General features: G+C 37.1%; 1 protein-coding gene across 2 annotated transcripts in view; it reads right to left on the bottom strand.

Annotated features, from left to right (window-relative positions):
• Nucleotides 1-21,255, bottom strand: part of TIAM2 (TIAM Rac1 associated GEF 2) — an 86,253-nt gene that overhangs the window by 36,059 nt on the left and 28,939 nt on the right. Inside the window, exons 8-13 of one of the 2 annotated variants that reach the window (XM_085217066.1) lie at nt 20,894-20,956; nt 16,200-16,367; nt 13,579-13,680; nt 13,027-13,108; nt 11,992-12,084; nt 10,703-10,966 (exon numbers count right to left, since the gene is read on the bottom strand). In XM_085217066.1, the coding sequence (XP_085073192.1) occupies nt 10,703-10,966; nt 11,992-12,084; nt 13,027-13,108; nt 13,579-13,680; nt 16,200-16,367; nt 20,894-20,956 (772 nt within the window). The remainder of the gene's footprint in view (nt 1-10,702; nt 10,967-11,991; nt 12,085-13,026; nt 13,109-13,578; nt 13,681-16,199; nt 16,368-20,893; nt 20,957-21,255) is intronic. The other variant, XM_085217067.1, reaches the window with a different exon arrangement.

The raw sequence follows: 21,255 nt of genomic DNA, 5'->3' as shown, positions 1-21,255 counted from the left end.
GTCATTTTCAGCTCTTGGCAGCAGCAGCAGTTCTGAGCATCACTTGATAACTACTCTCTGCAAGTGAAGAGGCACTTTTGACAGTCACAGGCAGCCCTGACCTTGATAAAAATAAAGCCATAAAAGCCATATGGAAAATTGGTTTTCCATTTTGCCATATTCCCAAGATTTCAAAAACCTTTGCTTTGCATCAGAATGAAACTGTTCTTTTATTTTATGCTTTTTTTTTTTTTTTCCCCCCCAAAATGCTGAGAAAGAAATTCCGCAGAGCAAAAAAGAAATAGCTTGACATCAGGATATTAATCTATGGTGCAGGGTAAAGAGATAAAGTCCCCTGCTCTGTCAGATTAGGGTAGGTATCTCAACCTGGGTCTGTCCCAGCTAAGGTGAGTTGCCTGTTAACAGTAGTTAATCCTTTGAGACCCTTCTGGTGTCTTGCTTATGGTAAACCTGGTCTCATACGATGCAAGTGGCCCAGATTAAAACCTGTCTATCTTCAGCAGGAAAAAATGAGGCAGGAAACCATTTTCATAATGATCCAGATGCTAATGGAGAAGACAGGATGATAATTTCTTGAATAACAAGTAATATCTATGTTAAAAGGAGTAAAAATGCTTGGGGACTCTATTGTAGGAAGTGACCTTCATAGAAACACACCAAAGGCTTTCACAATCAGAAGTCTAAGCTTAAATAAATAAATAAATAAATAAAATTAAAACACCTTTACACCTTTATAATACCTCAAGGGATATCATTTCATAAAATGGAAGAATATAGGAACCAAATCATGGAAGAACTGGCTAGTAGAAAGTACAATAGGAATTACTACAATTCAACACACTGATCAATCAAACTTAATACATATCAAGATGACGACTAACTACCATACGGAACGTGCAAAATGACCTTGAAGATAGAGCCACAATCCCAGAATGAATATGTGCAGGACACAATTTTAAGGACTCATAAGAACAATTCCTTCTATAAGCCATGGCTCATCAGTTAGAAACATGAATGAAAAGCAAGAGAGTGTGGAGAAGGGGGTAAAACCATAAAGCTTTGAGTTAAAGCTACCTAAGCAATGATCGAGCCTGGATCAGTTATAACGCTGGCCAGGAATTTGCCTATGCAAAGAATAATGAGAAGATGGGCATTTAAACATAACATGAATGAATTTCTGACAGGCTTATCCAGGAACAAAGGCTGCTAATAGACTACTCTATTTTAAAATATGATAGAACAACTCTATGAACAAGGTTGTTGAAAGCCTCAACTAGCAGAGGACTGGATTCTGTGAGTCTGGAAATTCTGTTCCGTTCTTTGTTTCTATCATTAATGTAGCATTAATATAGAACATGAAAGCTAAAGTATGTGAAAACTAACTACAGGCTACACAGGCACATACTTAGACAACTGCTTGTTAGTAGACCTCAGAAATTACTTTGTTTCATTAGTACTGTGTGTAAGGATTCTGGCAAAGAGCATCAGAGACTAAGATAATGTTTATATAACAAGTGCACGTAGGTGAGGAAACCCTAGTGTCAGTAGCATCCTGCATCCTCCACCTCAGTTGCTTGCTGATTGCACCTTAGATTTTTGTTTTTAACTCTAGCTTTTTTTCTGCTGCAGACTTATCTGGTTGTAGTTCTCTAGCTCTTAGGAAGGAAATGGTGCTCTCATTTCCCATTCACTTGATTGAGGATTTTTATCTGCAGTAGATAGACGTTTAGGATGTAAAAATACATGCACACACAAAACTTCTACCAATTAGGATACCCTTGGTCTAGTCTGTAAAAGACAGATATCCAGATCCCCAGTCAGAGCAATTAGCAGCATTTTTAAACTCTGGTGCTGTCTGGTGGTTTCATATATACATTGTAAATAGCAAGTAACAAACTACACAGCCAACCTTTAGCGTGTAAGATATTCTCCATCTGTAGACTTCTGCTAGAGAGAGTAGCTAGTGGTTAGGATGGAAATAAGAATATATATTTGGGCAATAAACTTAACCGAAGTATGGAAAGCTGCATTCTTCATTGTTACATGAATTCTCCAGACTGATCAGTTAATTATCATAAGGTTTTAATTTCCATATAATTCTAGCCAATGTTACTATTAAGAGAAAAGTAGATTTACAAGAGAAAACAACAAATATTTCTTAAACCAATATTAAAGCCTGAGCTAAATCTCAGAAAGGTACAAAGTCTTGGTGGTCTTTATTCCTTGACTCACTGAAAAACAGGGAGTGGTGAGTGAAGCATTCCAGCATTGCCTAGGGACACAAAATATCAGTGTGTTGAACTCTAACAATGCTCCCTTGGAGAGTAGCACTCATAACCTCAGTTAAATAACTAAGCCTGGCAGGTAGAATGCTTGTGCTATTTATCTTGGTCTGATGTAACTAAATATATTTCAGGGTTTCAACAGTATATTTACTTTTTTGTAGTGAAGTTAAGAAGATAGATATGCAAGCATTTCCTTCTGTATCCTTTTCTCTTTCTAAATGGCTCCAACGAATACCTTTCAAGAAGTAACAGTTAATCCCAAGGAATTTTAGAATGGCTTTCAAGAGATAGTCTCTCAATCTTTGTTGAAGAAGGCATTCAAATTTTGCAGGAAAAGGTTCTGGGTTCACTAATTCTGTCATGAATAACTCCTATGTCTTGCTTATTTTAGAATCAGATCTTTGAGTTCTTTGGCTCACATTATCCCCTAGGGATGGAAGGGACTCTCAGCTGGCCCTTTGTCCTCCCAGGGCACATTACTGCCTCATGTTCAATTTGACCCCAACTAGAACCCCTAGATATCTTTCTGTAGGGCTGCTCTCCAGCCTCTCATTACCACTAGGAACTAAATGTAAAACAGTAAGGTCGGCATTTCAGTACCATGGATCCAAAGTGTACATTCTTATTAATCTCCAGTTAAGTTTTACAGAATTACGGAATTATTCATGTTACATAAATTCCAGCTAAAATTACTGAATAGAGCTAAGTGTTTAACTACTGCATAATGCCAGTTCAGTTGTTTCCCTGCAGTTGGTACTCACAGGCAAGTATTACTACTTAAGCGCTCAGACTCCACTGCTGGATTAAATTCAAAACAATTTTGTAAGGTAATAACTTTGGTTATTAACTGTGCTTTTCTGCTGCTTTAACCAACATTTCAAAAGGTAGTGAAATACTAAATTTATTACCAAATAAAAGGCTCTTCCTCTCCTGTTCAGGAAATTTTCAAGTTCTTCACAATGACTTTAGCATATGTTTGAATACTGACTCTTAAACTCTTGCTAAATTAACACAACTTGACTCTACTAGTACAAGTAAATTAAGTTCCTAGAAAATGAAAACTAAACAAATAAGAAAAACACACTAAAAATGCACTTAATTTTACCATTCAGAACATTTTTCTTTCTGCAAGATATATTGGCTTCTATTACTTGGTTGTTGTAAGCATTTCATAACTGGCTGGAAGGCATGTTCTCAGTTCAGCTGACTCTTTGGTGTAGCTAGAAACATCATTCAGTAATACATTCAAGATGTTAAACCTGGAAAGAAGATTATAATGCAGTTGTCATAACACCAGTCTTCCTAGGTAGTGTTCTTCAAAACATGATTAATAGATGCCTGTCACTGACAAGACTAATTGTTACCAAACTAGGCTTGCAGTTACTGGCCAGACAAGAGGGCTCTACTTGCAGCCTCTCTCATCCAGATGTTTTGGTTTCAGAGAGCAAACTGTTGAAACATCAGCAGGTTCTCGATATGCTTGCCAAAGGGTAGCAGAACCGGAGTTCTTCTTATTGTGGATCTGATAAAGCCTAGAAAGAGAGAAGCTCATTCTTCAGGCAAGAGTCTGAAATACTCAACTAGTATAAGTCTCCTTTATTCTCATCCTTCAGTGAGAAAAGAGATGCTTCTTGTTCAACCACTGCACATTTTCATGTTTATAAAAAGCCAGTATGTTCGTGCAAATATTCTTATACCATACAGCTTTAACTATGTTAAGCCACGTGCTGAACAGCGGCTTAGCTCCAGTCAGCCACCTACTTCTGCAAGTGTGACTTTCTGTAGGCCGCTTTATGTTCTTTTCTTCTTCTTCTTTTTTTCCCTTAAATATCTGCAGAAACATCCATTTTGAAATTAGAGCAGAATCTTTTAGAACCCCTGGGAGTTCCTTTGTTGGTTAAACTGTTGGTCAGGAAACAAAGCAATTTGATTCACTTCTCAATTCTGTTATCAATAAGAGATACAAATTAGCAAGATAGTAGGAAATAACTGCCTATGCTTCTGTAGCAATGCCTGATTACTTCCTGAATTTCAGTATGTTTTTATGGAGTTGTTTAGCTTGCTAAACTTTCTCTTTACAAGTATCTACCAGCCAGACAACCGTGCAGGCTTTCCAGTTTTAATCTTAACACTTTACACTGGAATTTGCACATGTGCATGCATGCATTTCCCAAGTGCACATTCCCTGACATCTTCTTAAATAGAGTCTTGCTGAAGGCTGTTGGGTGACATGCAGGGATGCTGCCAGCAGCTCTCCTGATTGCTGTGCTACTGCTCAGTGGTTATCTGTACCTAGCAAAGAAAGACAATAAATGGAGTTGGCCAAATGCACCACCTTAGAGGAACATTTTCTCCTCCATCTCAGCTCCATCTCAGACACAAAACCAGTGAGTTTAAAAAAAAAAAAAAAAAAAAAAAAAAAAAGTAATTTAATAGTTTAGCAAGAATTTGTGGCTGGCTTAGACAGTTGGGTTTTATAATTACCCAATCTATTTTACTTCTATGAAACATATAACATCTGCCATTTGATGTGTTTTAAATGTGCCAAAGGCATGTGCATGTCTCAAACTTTATCATTATTAATAAATCTCCTTGCTTACTGTATTATCAGTCTACAGAATTCAGTAGGATGGGTAACATCAGAATTTGTGTCCATGTATTGCCACAGAGTCAAAGTGCGCAGCTCCACAGGGTTTAACAGAGCTTACACCAGAAAAAAAAAAAAAAAAACCACAACTTTAGACCATTGACTTCATAGGGATTAAGTCATAGCAGCATTAGCAAAGCAGAACAGAATGCACTATCAGTAGAAAAGCACAACGAAGAGCATTTAAGGCTGTCCCATTTTAGAGCATAAACAGTCTTTTAATTTGCAGCATGTGCATCTAGCAGGAAGCAAAGAGAAGCGTTTGTCAAGTGCTAGTAAGAGCTCATTAAACCACCCTTCTTGGGAAACATTCTGTATTGCACAACACACAGTAGACAACAAGTGCTCCTGTGAGGAGATTAATGTTTCTTTGAATTTACTGCTACGCTGTTAATAGTCCCAGGTGCTGCTGAGAGCCACAAATATTCTTTTCCCAGTGAAAGACCAGAACACAGTTCCACCATATTTACATTAATGCTGCAAAAGCAGTCGTTGTGAAAGCCAACTTAACAGTTTTCCAAGGCAACTTCAAACGTACACCTTATCTCTGAGCTCGCCTTGACACCCAGTCTCAGCATGTTCTCTTGTGCTTGCATAGCTTCCTGCTGAAGTAAATTGGGTAACGAGTGAAAATAGAAACTCGAAGTCATAGATCTTCACACTGATAGCCAGTCACCCTGCATAGGCAACAATACGATTGTGCTGTGACACTGCTTTTCTAGCATATTCACACCATGCAAACCATCAGATATCACGTATTCAAATGACCAGGAAAGAGCCAACAACATTCAGAGACCTGCAACACCAGCACACCTTCCTCACAGATGGCCTAGCAAGACTGTGGGAGTCCTCAGGAAGCTAAGAAGCAATCATCTCCTCAGAGTTCAAAAAAGCTTCCTGTGACTGAATAAAAATAAATGGCATTGATTTCTCATAAGGACAGTTTTGCAGCACCAGAAAGACCATGCCCTGCTGCAAGATTAAAAGAATTTAGGCAAACAAAACTTTGCAATTTGCAAAGAACTACATGAATAGGTTATATCAAAAATGTCTTCTGGTGTAGTTTTACTTTTGTTTGCAAAATGCTCTGAATCTTAGCTTATAAGAGGCTTATGAAATGCTCTGAAAACAATAGGGAAGCAATGCGCAAGGCACAAGTAGCTAGTGCTTGCTATTGCAAGCAGCAAGTTAACTTCCCCTTCCTTCTGACTTTCCTTCTTCTCTTAAGGGACATACAGGTCTTCCAACTCCAAAAGGGCTAGAAGAACATGCAGGAACTGCTTCTGCACTGCATAGCAAGGCTCAGACGGTGACACAAGCACAGACAGAGCCAGCCCCTGCCTTTTTCTTTTCTCTAGGCTCAACAGTACCTGAAAGGAGAAAAGTTTTCTGGAGCAGCTGTGGTTTCCTAATTAGCTTTACAGAGGCTCTGAAACTACCCCTTGAAACATAGTTGAAATAGGTCAACTGAGGCACTTTGCTTCTGAGTAAGCTTGCAAAGGTTAAAATCAGAAGTGGATTATTTATTGGAAAACAAAAGAGACACTTCTCATGTGAGAGTTTAAACCACTGATTCTCCTCTTGAAACAGTTACATTTTGCATAAATGTCTGGCAGATATTTCATAGATGAAGAGCTGAAAAAGAGCTTGCCACCTCTAAAAGCAACTCTTATTGCAAGCAGCTCTGCCTCCCAATGCCTTCCCTCCTCCTACCTGCAGGTCTTGCTGCTTACCTGGCTCTGACCATGGTCAGACCTCTGTGCCCACCAGTTCAATTCACTGAGTTTGCAAGGGAGAAAGAAAAGAAAAGAAAAGAAAAAAAAGAAAAAAAAAGAAAAAAAAAAGAAAAAAAAAAAAAAAGGTTTGTCCCTAATTGTCTTCATGGAGGACTCCTACAAGTGCCAGTGTCAGCACAGGGGGGCAGGACCAGTGCTGGGGGCTGGACAAATGGGCCAAGGCAGTGCTGAGAAGGAGGAGGAGCAAAACTTTCACTTTGCAGCCTTACGTTTTTTAAAAAATAATTATCATGATTTTTTAAATAGTTTCTTTGCCATTTGCTTCTCTGATTCTTCCAGACAAAAACTATTCCTCATGAAAACTTGCTAAAGCATATCTCAACTGCCATCATCCCCCACTTTGCCCACTTTGTATTTCTTCTTTACTTTTTATAAAATCAAAACTATTTACAAATTAGAATTGATTTCAACAGTGTCAGTTACCCAGAAATGACAGCTTTTTTTGGCAAAAGTCCACTTGCTGGGAAAATAAAACAAAGTTGCCCAACTCTGACAGCAACTCACACACTTCGATGGGTTTTCACACCTACTAAAGCTTCTGCCTCCTGCTTCAGCACTCTGTAGATATACTGTGAATGCACATGGGGCCATCTTGGAAAATACAGTTTTCAATTCTTGCTCCTTCTCTGCTATTTATTCCTTAAATTTCCATGCCATCCTAAAAAAGAGTTACTTTTTCTCTACAGTCATAAGAATTCTACACCAATTCTCTCTCATTTTTTTTCTTACTATACAAACATTTGTTTAATTTCCTTAGCACTGGAGCTTGGAGCAAGTTTAGCTGCTCTGCTGTTTGTTTTTCCACAGTTATAACTATATTTTTTAAAAATATTGCAGCTCACTGCTTTTCCAGAATGAGTTTATTGCCAGTCAAGTGGCTAAGCAGCAACAACACAGTGTTGCCATGTGGAAGGTCAAATGACATGACCACAGGCAGCTCCAAAATACTGCCACAAGGCTTTGGCACCCTCTTGGAGGGAATGAATCACTCCCACAGTAAAATTTCCCGGGAATGATTTTTAGGAGTAGAACAGTCAGTGACTGGAGAAAGTCAATCACTTCTCTTCTGTAAAGTAAAATCTGCTGAAGTTTGGCATGAGGAATGGTTGAACAACCTCTGTGCAGTAGGTTATGTATGAAAAGGCATTAATCAGGGTTATGCTGAGCAGTTACAAAACTGTAAATAAATGTGGACAAACTATTTCCACCCGAGTTACATGAAGGCAGAGATTTAAAGTAAAATCTCTTTTACTTTTGCCTGGTTGCTGTCATCTAACAGCAGGCAAGGTATTATTGCGTGACTCTCAGAGCGTTGAAAATTTTCATTTTCCAAGCACTTTGTTAATTTTAGCTTATTTATCCTCACAATATTCTAGGAAAATAAATAGAAATAGTTAATTTTTAAAAGCAGGAAGGTGACGGTAGAAACATTAAGGCTTTTAATTCTAGGTATATACCCTCGGACAACATGTGCTTGATTTTTGAAAAAGGAGTCCCTCCACTGGTACTGATGGACTTTCAAAGGCACTGTCTTAGATAGCAGACTCAAAATGAACTAACAAATATCAGAAATTATTCCCAAAACTGTGTTCTTAAGAGTGATTAACTCAACGCTATCAAAGGAAATAGAACAATATTAAATAAATAAAAAAAAAAAGATGAGAACTTGGCCTCCAAATTCCTGCTCAGATTACTAAGAACCCCTCTTCTTATCTAAAATCTTACTCAATTCCTGAATAAGGAAAAAGAACATAGAACAGTTAAACCCTTTAAGACTATCTATTAATTCAAAGCAATGTCATTTTCTTCTGTTTTCATTTGAACTTCATCAGATGATCAGACACTAAGCTCTTATTCTAGGTAATTCAATAAACATGAAAGTCCTTCTCACAAAGCTTAATTTTGAATTATTTGTTCACTTTCAGAATAAAATAAACCTCCCTTTGCTGCTTTTAAACAGAAAAGCAAGTATACTGTGTCGTTTTATACACTAGTGCTTAGTGTATAATATATACTCCAGTAATTTCCTATTATAATGGGCTATTTGTACAGGTTGCAAATTTATCCCTGAAGAATGATGAATCTAGTGGATGGACATATACATTTATTATACCAAATACTCCAGGTAATGCTGGCTTATGATATCAAGCCAACAACCTGAATGATAGCCATGGTGTAATTATGTAATTAATTAGCTCTATCATAATTTTTGTTTTATTACACTAACTTTTATGCCACCAGTCAATTTAATGGCATTTTAAATTGAACTAAGGCCCCTGAGAGAGATGCTACTTGCAAATCTTGTATTCAGATTACTTTTAATTTCAAAAGATGACCTAATAAAATTGCTTTATAATTAAATTCATTCTGATAACTTCTCCTATGCGATTTTTTTTCTTCTCTCCTATTTTTAATTATGAAAAAAAAATCCAATCATAAAACACTTGCCGCCATAATTATATACAAAAAGCAGAGATCCCTTTTTGTACCTCTCCTTTCTATCCCTTACACAACAGTTCACTCTGGCTAACTTTCCTGTAGAATTTTACTAGCATCCCCCAGAGGCACAGTGAGAAAACTGCACCTTTTTCATTCAAGAAACTGGAGTCGAATTTGCTTGGGTATTGTTTGAAAACTAGTCAAGACATAAAAAAGATGGAGAGCAAATCTCTGAATACTTTCTGTTTCAAACAGGCATTTTATATGTATTCTAACAGTACAAGAAGCATATCCCACCAGAGACATGGAAACAGAAGGGTTTCCCACACAGCACCCTCCCTGTGCACGTCGGTCTGCCCCAGCCCAGTGACACAGAAAACTGCAGTCTGCAACGGTGAGCATTAATGGAAAGGATGCAAAGGTTTATCTTCAGTTAACTTCTTACAGCAATCCCAGGGCTGTGAGTCTTCATCTGTTTGTTGTTGAGGCTTGCTTAAGGAAACTGATTGAGTTTTGAGTGCTATCAATCCCTAGGGCCATTCTGGCTCGGAGACATACCTATGAAGGCCCCTGGAGGTGACCAGTTTTACCTACAGCCTGTCACACAACTCCTCAGAGCACTCCTGGGTGTTCCTCCCTGCAAACACCCCATGCCAGAGACAACCAAATGGCCCTGCACAAATTCAGGAATCTGTTCACACTCAGATCTGAGCCAGTGGGCTCCTGCGTAGGACCCTCTGTCCCAGGGAGGGTAAGGGTAACCATGCCCCTCCATGTAGCACCTATTTCCATCTGAAAGACAACCCAGCAGTGAGCACTAGCACCTTCCTTGGGGTTGGCAAGGCCATAGAATCATCAAAGGGCTGTCCTTACCACGAAGTCTTTTGGCACCTTCACTGTCTAGTACTCCTCATATGTAAACCCATTATGTTCTGCCCCTGACACAGCACCATTAGGATACAACTGAACTTCATTCAATGTTTAGTACAGCAGTATCATATTAAATAAGAAATACAGCCAGGTATGGTAGCAAAACAGACTCTGTGAAAACTGTTTTCAAAGGCTCTACTCTACACAGCAATTGGCTACAGTCGACTGGAATACAGTAGGGATAGTACGTTAGGGTGGGAGCAGAATGACTCATTTCTGAGGTGTTAATGATTATGGCATTCATATTAATGTATATGTATTTGTAAATTTGTAAAGCATGTTAAACACAGCAATACATCTGCCTCTGAAAATCATCACATCACTTCAACCACTCATGCCTGGGAAATGGATGTACTGGAGATACCCAACATTACAGAGACTTGTGCCCAGTAATGCTGGATGGTGTGGCCAAACAGATTAAAACAATGTAACTTTCTGGCAGAAACGATCATATCTTATTCTATTTCTACTTTATAGAAAATAATGAAATAACAGACAACATATGGAGCATAAATGGAACTTCAGTGGTTTGCATTTGGGTTTTTTACTAAGGCATAAGCAGAAACATGACATGAGGTTTTAAAAAATTGCTGTCAACTTCTTACCATTTGCTGTATTCTTTCTGAAGTTATCTAGAAACTCTTCCAGAAGCTGTGACTGGTTTGGAGGTGGCAACAAACTTTTTGGATCCCTGGAAATGTCACCATCTGATGACCAGGATGCACACAAGGGTTGCTGACTCCCACAATGACTCATTCTCAAAGTGAGCATTACGCTTCTCTCTGAAAACAATAGCTCCATCTGCCTAAGGACAAGATCAGACACAGGCTCTCCATTTATGCTCAGGATTTCATTGCCTACTCGTAGCCCTGGGAACATGTGAAAGGGCAGGAAAAGGAGAAAAAAAAAAGAAGAATGGAATATAAAACAGGAAAGTCACAAACCAAACCTTACAATGTTTCACCTTTTATTTTTATTTTCCATAAGTCTGTTAGAACTGATGGAAGTTTTATATGTCCGTAAAAATACAGATTGATCTCGTGTCTACTTTGATACAAGTTGATTATTCCTAAAGATGCTATAGGATTTAGAATGGAAGTTGAGTGCAATTTTTGAAAAGATCAGAACAGAGGCACTTCTCATGACTCAGATATCCTGAATTCATTATAAAAGATGGCATCAGCATACAGCACATTAATACGTATAAAATTTTTCCAGTCTGGAAGAACAAGAAACTAGTCACATAGATCAAATCATTCATGCAAAACTGGAATAACAGCAGATGGAGTCTTTATAAGCTTTTGTAAAAATTTAAACAGTAGCAACTGCTGTCTTTGAAGATTTGCAGCAACTAAATGGTCATTATTCTCAGGTAGCTATTAAAACTTTCTATGTTTTCTGTTTTCTCCTTTCTGTTTTTCAGAGAACCAGAATTAACATGATCCTGCAAAGAGAAACGTGGTTTATGAGCACCACAGTAGAGAAGGAGCTTGGAGAAATGTATACAGAAAATTATTATCATGAGAGAGGCTACTTTTCACTGCTAGCAACACCAAAAGTCTTGGGTCTTGGAGACTGACCAAGCATGAGATTTCCCAGTGTGAGAAAATCTCTTCCTCCAGCCTGCTCCTTCATGCAAAAGCACTTGGTCAGATCAACAAATGCAAAATTTGTTTCCACGGGAGAATTGTTCTAATTATACTGGCAGGATAATTCAGTTATTCTGTGTACGTTATTTTTCCTACTAGCATATATATTCCATGGTCATCAGGAAAGAAAACTATGAATAGTAAAAGCCAAGAGCCATTTCACAGATAGCAGTACTAAATCTCCTTCATGTTTTGAAACTGATATGATAATGGAGTGCAGTGTTAAATGTCAATATAGTACATACCTTCCTTGTATGCAAGCCCATCAGGGAGAACATCACTTACAAATATGTGTGTGAGATGCTGATTTTCGTCAACTTGAGCTGTGACAGCAAAACCTGAAGTAATACAGGTTTAAGATCAAATAAACTTTCTCTGAAACAACACTTTTATTTTGTGTATTTAGTAGAATTAACACAATCAGCAAGTTGATAATTCTCATGAGAAAGCACCCACAGATCATAGAAAAGTTATCTTATTGTTTCTCAGCCATTTTTAGGACAGATAAAGTTAACAGGTCTTCTCAACTTCCAGGAAATGTCATGCTGTGCAGTAAAAAGACAAATTACAATTTGAAAAAAATATATATTTTCTACCTAGGCCCCACAGGACATTTCAATAACACAGCTTATCATTACAGTATGAGTTCCATAATGTGTCTGTGAGACACAGAGTTGTTTTAAACAATTCCAGAAACTGGAAACCCAACCTATAAAAGCAGCAAATCTAAATCCATACAGACCCATGAGTGAGCCCAGGAAAAAAAAAAAAAACATTCATACCAACAAACATGTAGATAAAAAACAGCGCAGATCCACTTTACTAAGTGCTATAGTATATATTTATATACCTGTATATATATTTATATACCTGTGCTAAGTATATATTTATTTTGAGGCAGAAACACCTCCTGCAAATAAAAGACTGTCAGAATTTGTTGATACTGTGCCGACCTGTGTTGATGCAAAAAAAAAGGCAGACCTTGACCATGGTCTGGTTGATAGTATTAACCTTGGCAAAGGACATTTTTCTTCTGAAAATTCCAAGCTTGAATAATTTATCATATACAGAAGAATAGACAGTAGGCCTTTCCCAAACAGAGAAATAAGAAATGAATTTGCCAGTGTAATCTGAGTCCTCATTATAAAGTCATGAGTCTTTTGCAGACACGGATTTTGACAAAAATGGCCCTAAAAATGGCAGAAAGCCCCTGAAGAGAGAAAGCAGGAATCAGAATAACAAAAAGAAAAATTCCTGAGAGCTGTTTTAGTTAAACTTACCAAAATCAGTTATATTTTCAGTCTTTGTAAGATGAATGTGATGAACATTTAATGGGCAGATTTCTATTTCATCATACACCTGTTGGAAAAAGAAAGCAGCAGTAGAGGTGATAAAATTATGAAATTGTAAATACCAGAACATAAAGGTACATCATAGGAAAGAAATGCAATACCATTTGTATCAATAAAGAGCCAAACTTTGGTATATTTACACAGAGAACTGTGTTACGCTGCAAGCATGACTGGAATCAGTGGGGCTAAATACAGAGTAATACAGATATAGACAATCCAGTCTGGAGCTGAGACTGACACTTCATGTCTGTATCAAAATCCCTGCTTAAATTTTCAAACAGTTCTTGAAGAGAGTGTTTGTAGTGCCTACCCATCTGAATGTCTGCACAGGCATGAACTGTGTGAGCATGGATGGCAGAGTGCAATGCATGAGCAGCTTTAAAGCCTTATTTTAGATCTAAATCACACATTTATAGGTGGTAATTCAAATGTAGCTACAGACGTCACTGAGCTATATCTAAAAAGAATCACACTTTCCTGGTCTACTATGTATTCGTATGGTTCAGGAGCACAATATTCAGTATTTTCATCAACCAGTCTTCTGAGCTGTAGACCGTAGTTCCTTGGCTCCAGTTGTTTCATCTAAGGAAAAGAGAATGGGGTTTGAAATTTATTATTTATTTCCAGAATTCCAGAGGCCAAAGCAGCGACACACACAAGCACATGCATAATCTTTAGAAGTCATGCAAAAGTAATTTTAAACAAGTCATTTTCTAACTATTTCTGTGGTATAAACAAAACTTAGCTGCCTTGCTTCAAAGCTAATGTTGAAGTACAATTTCCATTTTCCCTTAAAATTCACCCAACTCCTTTCATAAGTACTACATCTTGGCTATTAGATTAACTGAACATTGCTATATGTGTCCAAAGGTAATACTTACATAACTGCTCTTTATACTTTTGAATTTACACTCAGAATCACCTTTTTTTGTAACTAATTGTAATGACTCAGTTCTACGTAGCAACTTTTTCTTCTGATATAGGAAAAGTGTATGAAATATGGGCTGCTAGAAAAGGGGATCGGGTGGGAAGCAGATTCCCTAAGGGTTTGCCTTAATTTGATTCTATATTTATTGCTGGGTTTCATCTATGATCAGAGAGTTTCACCCATTTTTTTTTTTCACCATGTGAGGTCAAAGCCAAAATCTTGTATCAACATGAAGCCAGAGGGAGATAGGAATATTCCCAGAGAATATTAGCCTGAAAATGCAAAGCCCCTGATAGGAGTTTCTCTGAAACCAGGATGCTACTGAGAGCACTGAATAAAACATTTCATTTTAACATATTAATAAAGCAAACAAGAGAGGAATGACAGCATCCCTTAGGATTATTTAACTTCATTTACACATCTCTGCAGCTTATGAAAACAAAATCTACTGAATAACTAGTAACTACCTGACCATTTTATTATGTATAGCAGTTTATGAGTTACAAGTGTACTATATCCTAAATAACTGTATTTAAGTGCACATTTTATTTCTATCTGTGCTACTCAAAACATCAGATGGAAAACAGAAATGAGAAAATTATAAAACCCATAACACATGAATGATGAAAAAAAGCCCCTTTGAATTGTATCCTTATACACACAGCATTCAATATGTTCTGTTTAGAAGAAAGACTCCTTGCAATCACCCCAGCAGAATGAAAATATAAGAACCAGGATAGATGAGCAGAAAGTAGCCAGCTTTAGAGAATGCTTATGAAAAGCTCTGCACACGGAAGAGGAAGAAAAAATAAAACGGAAAAAAGTTTTAGAAAAAAATCAAATAATTTAAAACTAAATTTTCATCTGATACAGACATTGAAAAATTAAAAGCCAGCTTTAGAAATACAAATATTTTGAATGATGGATTAAGAGAGGTAAAGAATTTCATTTTCAATTTAATTTCATGTTTATAAATTTTATTTCATCATTCAGATATATTTCTTAAGTGTTATCTTAACAATGTCCAAATGTTTCAGCTATACTGTGCCATCTGCTGGTGAAAGAATATCTCTTAAAATTCCTTCAGCCTGAGCCATACAATGTATTTCTGAGAAGTAAACTAGGCCATAAACTGTTTCTCCAGGATTCAGTATCCACCAGCAAAAGCAATGAGAAGATAATTTCTCCCCGGTGATGCATTGTAGACATACTGTGACTTGTCTAAAAGAGTGTGCTCATTTTGATTTAAAATACGTAGTCCATCTCAGATTTTCAGAAACTTGTATGATTTCATAATTTCTTTCTTTATATATATATTTAGTTCACAAAATTATCACGCGGTAGGAGTCACTAAAGTAGAGCCTTTACTTTATTAAAAGCCCCAAATTCCAGCCAGCTGAATGAGCTTACCTGAGATTTCACACTAATCTATGCCAAAAACTACAGATGGAAAACTTTTTTTTTTTCCCATTTTAACTCCTTACTTGTTAATTAAATAAAATATATTTACCACTTGTTAGCAAACAGGAAAACATGATTTGAGTATAAAATGTTATCTCTTTCAAAGACCTTGTTTGCATAATTTGATTTGAATCATGAAATCGGAGCTAAATTCAACTACCGACACAGATAAAGACAGAGGAGCTAGGTAAGTTGTGATTCAATTTTCTGTCCCACAATATACTGCAATCTCTCAGCTTTATGGCACTGACTGTCAGAACAGAATGCACTCTTGGAAATTCTCAGGTAGGACTAATATCTAGTTAAAAGCAAAATAGAGCCCTTTAAGAAACACACATATCTGATAAGCATTTGTCATAGCAGTCTGAAATGTCTTATCCCCATTTGTTAAGTCAACTAGTCCTCATTACTTCTTTGTGACTAATCTGTGCAGAACAACTGTTTGCTGCAATGACAACTTGAAGTGGACACATGGGGAGATCTCTCAGAGTCTGATTACCTGGCAAATTGTCATCACTCATTAAGGACTCAGTGTTCTCTGTCTTGATCAACGCTTCTAGAAAAGTTTTCCATAGCCTTGCTACTTTGGCTACAATACATAAATACTGCTACTAAAAGAAACACTGCAACCACTCAAAATGTGCCTTGATGCAGAGACAGGGGTGTCCTCAAATACATTATGTTCCTTCTGAAGTATATGACAAATGAATACCTTGCATGCCAGAGACAGAACATCTTCCACCCTGTGTTCTGGTTTCAGAGTTAAAGCTACTCCTTGACCGTCACAGAAGTGAACATATGTTTGTGTTTCCCAAGCATTCTCCTTCTGGATGCTGTCCGGTACTGAGCAGTAGACATTCAAAAATTCATCAACTTGCTGCTGGAAGCCAGGGAAAAATGCAAATCATATGTGAATGTTGCAAAAATAATACTAAAGAATGTACCTTTACATTGGCAGTTTCCAGTGCATATATACCACCATATCTTTAGACATTGTACTGTGTATACTCCCATGGCAAATAAGGGACAAAGTTGTGTTACCGATTCTCATTCACTGTTAATGACTTGATTTACTTGATAATGGAATGAACTTCCACTGAATTCCCATTATGGGCTTTTACGCCTTTTTCTCATATTATCTGTTGATTTAACTATAACTGAAAATATGTAACTACCTGCAATTGTACCACAGTAGGAAACATTTCTCAAGAAGAGCTGACTACAACAATTTTACCTAATTAACAAATCTGAAAAAACATAATGACTGTAATTTTGACAGAAAAAAGATGATGATATAGTAAACTTCCAGCAGAGAGCACTATGGAGCAAGGCTTGCCATAACATATTATAAAAGCAGACTAAAGCAGAAATAAAGTGTTACCCCCTATTTACTGCTTGAAATCACATTAATTCATAGGTAGCAGAGTATTTGCTTGTTTATCAATCTTGTTCATATTCACACTCATTCCAAACCCACTCAGCTTGATCCAATACAACATCCATTCTAACTAAAATCCCTGTTGTTTTCTCACCCTTCATTTTGACACTGTTCTGCACTGCACTTCAGGCTAGACATTTCAAAGGAAGCCTCACAAGAAGAAAAACACTGCGAGCACTTCTAAATCTGAAATTTCATTTCTCTGTTAGGGTCTGCCTATTCAGTGCATCACTTCACTGCCCTCATCAAGGCATTTCTTTTACAAAGAGGTGCTCCCTGGATTCCCTCTTACAGCCAAAGGAAAGTGACAGTAACCCAGGAAAGCAGCAAACCGTGACCCAAGATAGATCTTAAGATAGTCTGAACTATGTTAGAGTGCCTAACTTCTGACTTTTTCTTCATTAGTTTGTTTTTAGTCCCTGTTGGTTTGTGTTGGGGTGTTTTTGCCACCTATAAAAAGCTTCTTGATTATGCAATTCTTCCTCTTGACTCTACAGGGACAGAAGCCCAGTGGTCTACTGCAATTAAAAGCTGCAGTAAAATCACTGCACAGGGACTGCTTCCCTTGCTGCAGGCATCAAAGTTATTGACAACAATCTATCAATAGCAACAAAGAGACCAATATTATTTTGTTTTTCTAAATAACAACTATGGCTGTAAAAAAGATGTAATAAATAGTCCTATTAATGTATTATTAAACAGTGCACTAATTCAGGTTGCAGATGAACCGCAATAATAATTTTTATGCTAGAGTAGTGCTGGTTTTGGCAGAATTATTTTAATGAATCAAGAACATTCAAGAATCTTATACTGATTGCTCAACTTCCTTTATAACTAGTTGAAAATGAAATATTGATCAGCATAGGTTCATGGAAATCCTACTAAAATAGAACTATTATACATAACAGCAGTTCTGTTATGCCACTGCAATTAACGGAGCGATGAAATCTACACTGGTGGGGTTTCACTTCAGTGGCTGCCGCTCCAGACTGCTTGTAAAACTGCTGTACTTGAAAAAGATAATTCCAGTGGATCTGTGGTCCTCTCAGAAACCAGTCAATCAAGTGCCTGGGAGCAAATGATGATCTTCCATAGCATATGTAGCAGGAAGGAGAAAGGGCAAGGCAAGCATACTGCAAGAGTCGAGATGGAAATGATCAGACTGAATTCTCCAGCAGCTTCCTTTGAGCTACACTTAGATGCTCCCACCAATTCAGAGATTTGTAATTATCAAAATGGTTTATTGTCCTGCAATAACTCTTTATATCTGTTCAACAAAAATGAATCTCATTTTTGCAACAGGTTAAAAGACCAAAAAAAAAAGAAAACCAAATAGGTTTAAGTAAGGCCACCTTCTTCTGGTAACATGACAAGACAAAGTTCTTCCTCCAATGTGAGATGTTTCCCCTTTCTTTCCATGTACACTAGTGCTCAAACATAAGCCACAAGATAAACTTGCCTCTGTTATTAAACAAAAATATGTTCCTTAACTGCAGTCAATATACTGTTGCTTCATCCACATTTTCCATCTCAGAAAATCTGACATGAAGAAATTTTTTTCCTGTTATGCCCGCTAATGTGACTAATACTACAATAGTTCATTCATTCATTGCCACATAAATTTAAAACAACCCTTCCAATTTTCCAGAAATATATGCCAGGACTTGCAGACTGTCACACATTGTGGCCATAGGGTTGCTGCAGGACCAGTAGGTTACTTCATAATTTCCTCCACTGCTTGTCTCCATTTTTATCATCTCTTTCAGGGAAAATATAGCCTTCCAGGCAGAGTTTGCTGTTTGTAATTTACTGCATTCCTTGGGTAGCATTTTATAAAAGTTTTTATCCTGTTTTGTTTTTTATTTAAATTAGCTTATGAAAATGGGCTAGTGCCAAAGTAACGGTTTTCAGAGCTACGATGAATCATTTCTGAGTTGTCGTGTGATTCATGAAAATGTCAGGATCTTAAAAATGCCCACACTGTATTTAATTCCCATTAAAAAAAGGTTTTTGAAATACAGTTCAGATGGTAATGTTTTTCTAGAAATAAAGTTGAGATCCAGAGCTCCACTTCAACAACTAAGTTGGAGTATTTTTTGAATCCTGAAACAGCCCCATTTAACTTTGTAATTAGCCTGTCCAAAACCTGCAGCAATGTTGATCATATGCTAGTTGCTTCTGCCCAGATAGAGCAGAGACAGACCTTGACCCTTTCCAGACTCAGCATCATGGGAATTGAATGTCATTCTTCCTGCCTTGTGCCACCTCCAAGACCGGTCTGTCTCTCCTCAGAGGGGTTCAAGAGGAGGAAGAGATGCTAGGGAACACAAAACTCAAGCGAACCTGGCTGCATCAAGTGATGCTGTCGATCTCTCAATGGGGCCAGTGGCAAAAATGAGGGACCAACACATCATCCCTTTGGGAAGAACCTTCAGGAGTTGCACCCAAGAGATTTTACTTCATACCAGTTTTAGGAGAGATCAAATATCCCCAAGATTTAAGAGGACTTGATTTTTTTTGCTATTTCTGAGGTGTGAAACTGAGGCAACCTGACACCATAGTCAATGGTACATTTTGTAGGAATGTGTGAGTTTTCTCTACAGGAGATCATGTCCCATAGAAACCTCATATAATTTATTTGGAAAAGAGAGGGGTGACTTAGCATGAATATTTTCCCACTCCAGGAAATAACAGGCAAGAGGTCAAGTAACAAAGAGAATTCAGTTGTTTCAGTACATTGCTTCAAAAGACACACAAAAAGTGAAGATACTTTCAAGAGGCAAAAACCAGCATTAAGTATTAGTTGCTGTCAGTTGGAGATACCTCTCAGTGACACAGCTTATGCATAATTACACATTTTTACATTACCTAGCCATCACATGAATACCTTTGGTGGGAAAAGAAACCACGTAATAATAGCATGTAATAATACCCCAAAAATCCAACTATAGGAAAATGTACAAAAGATTTTGAACTTTGTCCAAAACTTTGCCATGAAATCCATTACAACTGTTCACTATAGTTAATCATTTTCAAAATCAAGATTTTATGCTAAAAGCAGATTTTGACTTTTTGTCTGACACCTGGTACACTTACTCAGATGAAAAGAAGTAGCACTATGCCATGCTTTCTTTCTTTTCTTCAAAGTCTTCTCCTAACTCTTAACTACATTAAAAAAATATAACTGTTTCAGGAACAAAAGAAGAATAGGGATAGAAAGTAGATAGGAAGATCAATCCCTTTTTTTTATATCTGGCACATATTGCAATTCTATACACAAAACAAAGTCCAAAAACTCGGTGCGTAATATTTAATTCTTTACTTGGTGCTTATCTGTTTAAGCCTATGAAGGGAAGAAAAATCTGTCTGTATAAGTTCCACAGTAGTTGGACAACATGAAGTGCTCCTACATGTGCATGGTTATGGACTTCAGAGTGTACTGCTCTGCTTCCAGCCAGCGGATTGTGATGCTATTCCCAGAGAGGCTGCAGGAATCAAAAGGGATTGTGACCAATGTCCTGGGCCATGTACATTAACTCACTTCTCTGCCCACAGGACTTAAATTAAATTTCATTTGCCTTAAAACTCAAATCATACAGGTTCTGTTGAACTAGACAAAGGGGAAAAATAAAGCTTAGGATTGGCCACAATACAAAGGCAAAACTTTCAAACAAACTCAGTTCAAAATCTGACTCTTAGGCCTTACAAACATTGTATACCAATAAGGACTAGTGATGTAAAGAATTTTCTAGTTATTATTATTATTATTATTATTACTACTTGTTAAAGGCTACCAAGCATTTTGAGAAATTGAAAGTGAGCAGAATTATAGTTCTGCCATCTAACACTGACTTTTACGAAACTTGGTGGGGTTTCTGAACCAGCCTCATAACATGCTTGTATATTCAGGAAATATATTTGGGAATTTAAAAATAAGATGGTGCAGAATAGAGACAGGCTACTCTTACCTCAGCAGAGTTGGCTGAATTCTGGACACCGGCAAATCCATGTCCTCCAGCAGAGTCAAAAATCTATTAATAATGCAGATAAATAAACAGGCTAAACAAATTAAAAAAATAATTGCTTATGTGTGTTAGGCAAATTCTTTGAATAACTGAAGAAACAAAAACTAGAGGAATATATCTAATTCCCAAATAAAAGGGATTGTTTTGCACTTCTGATTGTTTTATTTCGATGGGAGGTAGCATTGAGGAAATAGGAATTCTCCCTCCATAAGGAAAATTTAAATCAGCTTTCTCCTTCAGAATATGTGTACACTTATATTCAAACATGTATAAAAGCATTCACATCCTTTTTTTTTTTTTTTTTC

Source organism: Meleagris gallopavo, chromosome 2 (assembly GCF_905368555.1).
Source record: "Meleagris gallopavo chromosome 2, MGAL_WU_HG_1.1, whole genome shotgun sequence".
NCBI lineage: Eukaryota > Metazoa > Chordata > Aves > Galliformes > Phasianidae > Meleagris > Meleagris gallopavo.
This window is presented reverse-complemented; position numbering and strand designations above follow the sequence as displayed.